Source organism: Palaemon carinicauda, chromosome 15 (genome assembly GCF_036898095.1).
Source record: "Palaemon carinicauda isolate YSFRI2023 chromosome 15, ASM3689809v2, whole genome shotgun sequence".
Lineage (NCBI taxonomy): Eukaryota > Metazoa > Arthropoda > Malacostraca > Decapoda > Palaemonidae > Palaemon > Palaemon carinicauda.
Genome location: NC_090739.1, coordinates 96912033 through 96921065, shown reverse-complemented (window position 1 = coordinate 96921065; position 9033 = coordinate 96912033). Strand labels below are relative to the sequence as shown.

The window sequence follows — 9033 nt, the reverse complement described above, 5'->3', positions numbered from 1 at the left end:
CTGTTTTGTGAATACCAAAATGTCCTGCCATCACATTCTCGTGAGCTAATGACATCAACTCATGACGGTAACATTCAGGAACCACAATCTGTCGTATAATTTCGTAATCCTCCCCCGAGGCATGCATTGGTCTACTTATTCTGTATAATATGCTATTAATTACCTTAAAAATAGGAACTGTCACGTTCATTATCTCACCAGACTCAATAGGGAGACTACCAAACTCCTTTTTCTGATCCGAAACAAGTTCTTTAACAGTCCAATTGGGTTTTAATCTAACGCTACTACTACTGTCTACAGATACATCACTACGTCCTAAACTACTCAAATCAAGGTCGATTGTTGACTCTGCAGCGTCAACAGCCTTTGCCTTAGCACGAGTGACTACCCCTACTTCCACATCCGGATTAATCACAATTGGCACATATTTATTTTCATACACAATCTCATTTCCGAGAACCACATCCACCTTTTTAATCGGAAATTTATCAACAATAGCCAAACGGATATTCCCCGAAAAATAAGGACAACTAAGATGAAATAGACCAATTGGATAAGATTTTACCGTGTCCGGAAAACCACTCAAAATAACAAACTCCCGATTCTCATACACAAAATCATTCGGGACCGAATCTCTAAGAATTAATGATTGCACGGCTCCGGTATCACGTAAAATATTAACTTTTCTCCCTTGGCCTTCACCATCCAGCGAGACTTCACCCACGGCCAGAAAATCACCGAAGGAACTAACAGTCTCTGACTTTCTTAGTCATTGAGTCGTAGAGGGCAGAGCTCCACCCTGACTAGCACTTTTTTCAACCGCCATCACCGGATTACCTTTACTGTTACATACCTTTTTCCAAGCATAACACATTCTTTTGGTATGACCCCTCTTGTTACAGAAACACGTCAAATACCTCAGCTTTTGTGGATCATAAACACCCGACTCGCTAAGTCTGTTATTTTGCGAGTAACACACCTTTGATTGGCCATTCGGAGAAACCTTATTTGATTGAACATTCTGAGAACCCTTATTTAACTGAACATTCTGAGAAACATTCTTTTGGTTATTAAAATTACCAGATCTCCCAGAACAACCCCAACGTGGTTTTTCTTTAAATACAGTCTTTTTCATAGTATCTTTATGAGATGAAAAATACTCATCTGATGCCACAGCAACCTCCTGAAGGGAATCTAATTTCAACTCCTCCAAATGAACCTTCAAACGGTCAGGAGTACACCTTTTAAACTTTTCAACCAACAGCAACTGCTTTAGCTTATCAAAATTGTCCACCTCTTTAGATTTCAACCAATCAGTAGCATATTGCTCTTTACTCCTTGCAAACTCTACAAAAGTCTGATTTTCATTTTTACTCAAATTACGGAACCTTTGCCGATAGGCCTCCGGCACGAGCTCATATGCCTTCAACACTATCGCCTTTACACTCTCATAATCCGAGGAGAGATCTTCTTCCAAAGCTACATATACCTTTTGGGCTTTCCCAATTAATTTACTCTGGATAAGGGTAGTCCATAATCCAATAGGCCATTCTAACCTGTTAGCAATTCTTTCGAATGACATAAAGAACTCTGCAACATTATCTTCCTGGAAGTTCGGGACAAACTTCAAAGCCTGAGCTAAATTTGAGAAGGAGGAGGAAGCCTCAACACGAGAAGGAGACCCTGGTGACCCTGGCGTTTGCAAAGCCAACTTAGCTAACTCATGCTTCCTTTCCCTCTCTCTCTCTTCAAACACCATTTTTTGCTGGTGTATTTCCATTTGTTTTAGACTAATCTCTCTATCCAAAATTTTTACTGACAATCCCTCTTCTTTCCTAACCTTTGGTTTGGCTCCTGTCTTAGTCTCCTTAACGCACTCATAAACCTTTAGCAATAGTATACCCTTCTTGATTGTTACCGTTCTTTCCACTTCAAAAAAATCTGCCACACTTTCTAACTCCTCTTTGTTTAATTTGGCCAACCTATCCTGCCATCCCTCTCCTTCAAGCAACTCTACGATATTCATGTCATCCATTTTGATTGCAAGTAATTACAACACTTTACATATAACAAAATTATTTCACTTGCAATAGCGCCAACCAACCAAACACTGAGGAGGTGTAACCATGCCACCTAACACTAACACCACCCCAAGAATTACGCTTGCACTGCAACAAGAACACCACAGGATACGATCAATCCTGGCAAGGTCGCCAATTGTAATGGCCTCGTTGGACCACAACACACACTAGGTCTACAGGACCATAAATAATCAATACTTAGGTGTTCAAAAGGCAGCAATCCACAAAGGTGGAAGCAAGCCCAAGTAAATGCAGCACAAGAATAACTCAAGGGGGATAACAAAACAATGAAATAAAAACCAATATATATTACAATTCAATAAAATACAGAAAGTAATAACTAGGCCTCATCATTAGCATTATATCAAAAATACCAATTACGAAACATATACCAAAATTATCAGTCAACACATTCAACCTCTGAAGGAGGAAAGGGGTCCCAGAGAGGAATAGAAAATAACGAAAAGAAAGGAATAACCTAAATTTTACATGCTAAAGGATGATGAGATGATGAAGGTCTCCTCCCATAAGTACTTCAATAAGGGCAGCGGACAGCAACTCTCAATACCACTATCAAGCTCCAACATAAAATTAATCTGACACTGCAGCACAGCCGTAATCATACTCATTCATAATCATGGACGCCGGATCCCTGTAATCTTGGTCAAAACTTTGCAAGAAATGAATGACACGCCTTACCGTCGCCAAGCGAGGCTCCTCTGGCAAGTACTGCACCAGAGGCAATAATAAAATGGCAGAGATGTGAAGTAACGGCCAGCTGATGTGAAGATATACATTCGTTCAGAGACTTGCTGTAAATCCAGAGGTAATAGGCTCACAATTCAGGGTGCAGATACCAACTGCTTGCAGCTTGGAAACCCGGTCTTAAGTCAACTCAGCAGAGCCAAAATATGGAGGGGAGAAACAGGGAGGATTAGTCAACAAGACTACTGTATACAAAAATACCGCTGGAGTGAGGAGACCCCTACTAACAAGAAGGCGAACTAACCATGAACTTTACAGCCTTCAAAAATGAAAGAGGAACTTAAAAACTAACCTAAGTAAGCTAATACATTATAAAAACCTAAGGCTTACTTACAGGAATCCGTTGGGATCTTCAGTCACACCGCCTTTCCATCCCGCAGAAGAAAAGGAAGGAAATAGCAGGGTCTGTCAGAAGACTTCTGAAATCCAAACGGATCTCAAGAAGATAGCAGGAACAAGTTCTAGGCTCTCTACAGTTCGCCTCTGTGACAAACCCAGTGCTTCACGCACAGCTAAAGGATGCCGCGGGAGTCTGGAGACGTTTCGCATCCATCGCTCGAAGAGACCTCAAGAGACGGCTTCCAAACAGACTTCGCTTACTATTAAAGCCGTGGTCGGAAGCAAAGGCCCTGAAAAGGTCCATTCCTCTTCAACATCCGCCTCCATCGATCAACATCCACACGGACGCTTCACTGGAGGGTTGGGGAGGTCACTCCCACTAATGACAGGTTCAGGGAACATGGTCTCCCCTATTCAAGACGTTTCACATCAACATCTTGGAGGCCATGGCGGTTCTTCTCACCCTGAAGAAACTCTCCCCGCCTCCCTCGATCCACATCCGTCTGACTCTGGACAACTCGGTGGTAGTCAGATGTCTCAATCGTCAGGGCTCGAGATCGCCCCAGATATATCAGGTACTTCTTCCGATCTTTCGTTAGGCAGAAAAGAAGAAATGGCACCTGTCTGCAGTTCACCTACAAGGATTCCGCAACGTAACGGCGGACGCTCTATCTCGGACAAGCCCAATAGAGTCGGAATGGTCTCTAGACGCAAGGTCATTCTCCTTCATCTCTCACCAAGTCCCGGAACTTCAGATCGATCTCTTCGCGACGAGCGACAACAATCAACTTCCTCGATATGTGGCCCTGTACGAGGACCCCAAGGCAGAAGCAGTGGATGCCATGTCACTGGATTGGAACAGATGGTCCAGGATATACCTGTTCCCCCCTCCTAACCGTCTGCCGAAAGTCTTCTCCAAACTGAGAACCTTCAAAGGGACAGCGGCCCTAGTGGCTCCCAAGTGGCCCCGGAGCAATTGGTACCCCCTGGTCCTGGAGCTGCAGCCCACGCTGATTCCCCTACTGGGTCCAGTTCTCTCTCAACAAGTACAGAAGTCGACTGTCTTCGCTTCATCACTGAAAGTCAGGGACCTTCATCTCATGATTTTCTCTCCTTAGCCGCAAAGAAAAGGTTTGGGATCTCGAAGAAAAGCTTAGACTTCCTCGAGGAGTACAAGACTGAATCTAACAGACGGCAATACGAATCTTCCTGGAGAAAGTGGGTCTTATTCGTCAAGGCAAAAAATCCTACGGAAATCACCATTGATTTTTGTATGTCCTTCTTCATTCACCTTCATGGACAAGGCTTAGCGGCCAACACGATTTCCACCTGCAAATCAGCCTTGACTAGACCACTCCTATATGCCTTCCAGATTGATCTGTCCAGTGATATCTTCAATAAACTGCTAAAGGCATGCGCTAGACTATGCCCAGCACCTCCACCAAAACCTATCTCCTGGTCCCTGGACAAGGTGCTCCATTTTGCTTCTAGCCTGGACAACGATTCGTGCCTTCTGAAAGACTTGACTCAAAAAGTTATCTTCCTTTTTGCTCTCGCCTCGGGAGCCCGAGTCAGTGAAATAGAGGCATTATCAAGAGAAGAGGGTCATATCCTGTTCACAGATACAGGAGAGCTTACCCTCTTCCCTGATCCGACGTTTCTCGCTAAGAATGAACTACCCACCAAGAGATGGGGCCCTTGGAGAATCTGCCCCCTGAAGGAAGATGTCTCTCTATGCCCAGTGGAGAGTCTTAAAGTCTATCTTCGAAGAACTTCAGACTTCGGTGGAGGACAACTCTTCAAAGGAGAAACATCGGGTAGCGACCTGTCACTGAAACAACTAAGAGCGAAAATCACCTACTTCATTCGCAGAGCGGATCCTGACAGTACACCCGCAGGTCATGATCCTAGAAAAGTCGCGTCTTCTCTGAACTTCTTCCAGAGTATGGATTTCGAAAGCCTCAAGAGCTTCACAGGCTGGAAATCATCGCACGTTTTCTTCAAGCACTACGCAAAACAAGTGCACGAAGTTAAGCATTTCGTGGTAGCCGCAGGTAGTGTTATGAAACCTGCTGTTTAACTCTGCATAGAACAGTGAGTTACTTGGGACTTTAACTCTATGGGTGCCTGTGTTGACCCTTTTGTGATACATAGTGATTTCATGGACACTTGGTGTTTCTAACAGACTGTTCTTACCAAGGTGAAATGTCATAGACTTTACATGAGTGCCACATGCCCTAGGGCATGATGTGTTTTCTTTGAAAAAGACTAACGTTCCTCCGGAACTTGTGTTTCTAAAAAGTAAAATTTTTTTTCAGATTCAAGATTGAAGTCTTTATTTTCTATGTACATTATTCTTTTATTATTGTAAATAAACTCTATATTCATTATTGTAATTACTACCATAATGATCTGTAATCTTTGAAATAAAATGTCTATTTTATTCCATGTGCGTCTCTCTCCTCTCCTACTCTTTATCAAGAATTATACGATTGTTATAGTTTCATTTACCCCTTTTTCTCTAGATAATGAGAAGAATAATATATATAATTATGTTATATGCTCACTCATGTCTTGATAATATTTTTATTCGAATATTAACCTTTGTCCTGCCTCCGAGACTAGATTGATCCCTCCTCCAGGGAGAGTTGTAAGTGTTATTTACTTACCTATGCTTGATAATATTCCTACCTGAATATTAACCTTAGTCTTGTCTACGAGTCTGGCACGAACTCTCCGTAGGGTGAGTAGCTCTTCAATGATTGCTTCGAGATGTTCCTATTGTCCACCAGGACTTCCCTGCCAGGGGGGCAGGAAGCTACTTCATCATAGAATCTCTGGTGAGGACATGTTCTGTACCTCTGTTCGAAGCCCTTGGCACTTACATAAAAAGGGGAAAAATTTCCACGATACATTAATTCTCTGGTACACTTCCATCAGGACGTCATGACTTGTGCCCAAAAAACGGATTTTGAGCGAAGCGAAAAATCTATTTTTGGGTGAGATAGCCATGACGTCCTGATGGACCCTCCCGTCTATTCTAGTTCAGCCTTTCAGGCCCCGCCCTGACCTGCTGTATCATGGAGATTAGCAGAAGCTGAGCTCAGGATGAGGACGGACGTGACGTCATTTGGCAATGGCGCCCGTTTGTTTACGTCTCGAGTACCAAAAGCAGCCACGGATGAGTGTAACTGTGGAACGGCTCCTCAGTTACTTAACCACCTTTCCATATCAAAGTGTTAACTCTATATGGGGTGCAGATAGCTATGTGGCGTGTTAATACATGCGTCCCCTGTTGATATACGATATCCTAGAGGGAAACCCTTAGGGTACTTACACCAGAAGTTAGAATTCTGTGATAACCTTTAGTTTAATTCTCTGGGAATATCCACTGTAGTTAAATATACCCAAGGAAGCTACTGAAGGAACCTTCCATCAGGACGTCATGGCTATCTCACCCAAAAATAGATTTTTCGCTTCTCTCAAAATCCGATTTTGTTAACTTTCGTCCCCCCCCCTCACCTGGGCATGCCGGGTGGGGGAGGGGGGGCGCATACCTTCTTTCGTTCTTATGTTCTTTTCCTCAGGGTTTCTCTTCGGAGTTTCACCCGAGGGGATTTTTGTTAAATAATTATTCTGTTTTATTTTCCATTTTACGATGCTGTTTCTTCATGCCTGTTGTGTGACCCTTCGAAGCAGAGCTGTCCTGTTTATCCTGGGGAGTCGGCTTCGCCGCCGTCTCTCAAGGCATTCGTCAGGAGCGTTCCCTTCTCTTCATTGCATCCTAGAACGATAAGGAGGTTCGCTTCCAGGGTAGTTAATTAACTTCCCTTTGTTTTGTTGAGACAGTTGTCTGTAGGTGTGATTCAGGGTGTGGGGCTAGTTTTTTAAACATCCCGCCACAGAAATTGATGCTGATAATTTTCCCACTGTAGAGGAAGCCCTTGAATTTTTTAATAAAATCATCATAGATGCCAGTAATAAGTCAATTCCTCGAACTACAGGTCAGTTTATACGAAAACCGGTTCCTTGGTGGAATATTCAATGTCAAATAACACGTAAAGTTATGAGAGCTGCATTTACTCGATATCGGCATCATCCTTGTAATTATTACTTAATTTGTTATAAGAAAGCAAGACCCAAGTTTAGATACCAAATCAAACAGGCTAAGCGCCAGTCTTGGATAAACTTTATATATCCAAAATCTATTGGAAGACTAACTTAACGAAGGTCTGGACAAAAATAAGAAAGATTAGCGGGAAACTTATACCTTTGCCATCACCTATAATTGAAAGTGACGGTCAAATATTACAAAATCCAGAGAATGTAAGTGAAGCATTTGCAGATCATTTTTCAAAAATCTCCTTAAAAAATCCTACATCTATGTATCACCAACACCGTATACAAGATGAGAATCGCCCTCTCGACTTTGGAGCTATAGGGATAGAATCATATAATTTGCCTTTTAGCATGCAAGAGCTTTTGTCAGCCCTGTCTACATGTAATGATTCGGCTCCTGGAATTGATAATATCACCTTTTCAATGATTAAACATTTACCCACAGAAACTAATTTTTTTTTTTACTCAGTATCATCAATAGAATTTGGAAAGAGAGTCTATTTACTAATATTTGGAGCATTTGTATAATTTTAGCCTTTTTGAAACCTGGAAAAGATAGCAAAATTATGACCAACTATTGGCCGATTGCATTAACATCTTGTATATGTAAATTGATGGAAAAGATGGTGAACGTATGACTGGTATGGGTTTTATAACAGAAAGGACTTATTAACCCCTCACAGTGTGGCTTCCGACGAATGCGATCCTGCATTGATGTTTTAGCAAGATTAGAGGCATCAATTTGTGAAGCTTTTGCCAGCAAAAAGCATCACATATCTATTTTCTTTGACTTGGAGAAGGCATACGATACCACCTGGAGACATGGTATTCTTCAAACCATTCATGAAATTGGCTTGAGAGGGGAACTGCCAATGTTTGTTAGATCGTTCCTGAGTAACCGTCAATTTGAAGTTAGAGTGGGAAATACATTCTCATCAATTCATAATCAAGAAGAAGGCGTTCCACAAGGCAGTGTCCTTAGTGTAACATTATTTGCCTTATCCATAAATGGTATTAGTAACGTAATCCCTCATGATGTCATGCACACCCTATTTGTCGATAACCTCTCTATCTCATTTGCAGCATCATGAATGGCTGTTGCTGAAAGAAAGATTCAGCTAACTATTAATAGGGTAACAGAATCGGCTGCCAAACGAGGATTCAAGTTTTCAGCTTCGAAAACTGTGGTGATGCATTTCTGCCGTATAAGAGGTATTCATCCGGACCCTGACTTGTACATATATGGGAAAAGAATTTCTTGCAAAGATGAGACCTTGTTTTTAGGGTTATTATTTGACAGTAAGTTAACATGGGTTCCTCATATTAAAAATTTGAAAGTTAAATGTATTCAGTCTCTTAATTTGATAAGAATTTTATCTCATACTTCTTGGGGTACTAATCGAAAGCACCCTCTAATGCTTTACAAAGCATTAATTGCATCAAAAGTTGCATATGGATGTGAAATATATTCCTCAGCAACAAAAACAACATTGGCATTATTAGACTCTGTACACAATGCTGGAATATGACTAGCCAGTGGAGCTTTTAAGTCATCTCCCATATCTAGTCTGTTAGTATATGCTTGTGAAATGCCTTTGGAGCTTCACCGCCAGTCATCGCTGGTTCGATACTGGTTTAGACTTCAGAAGATGCCAAAGTCACTCACACATGAAACGGTTATTAATTTAAAATGTACTAGTTTTTATTATAATCATCCTAGATACCCTAA

At 41.8% G+C, this 9033-nt stretch overlaps 1 protein-coding gene across 1 annotated transcript; it reads left to right on the top strand.

Moving 5' to 3' along the window:
* The first annotated feature begins 8395 nt into the window (after positions 1-8395).
* LOC137654096 (uncharacterized) lies at positions 8396-8833 on the top strand. The gene has a single exon (XM_068387736.1). It carries the CDS (start codon positions 8396-8398, stop codon positions 8831-8833), a length of 438 nt encoding a protein of 145 aa, XP_068243837.1.
* Positions 8834-9033: the final 200 nt, after the last annotated feature.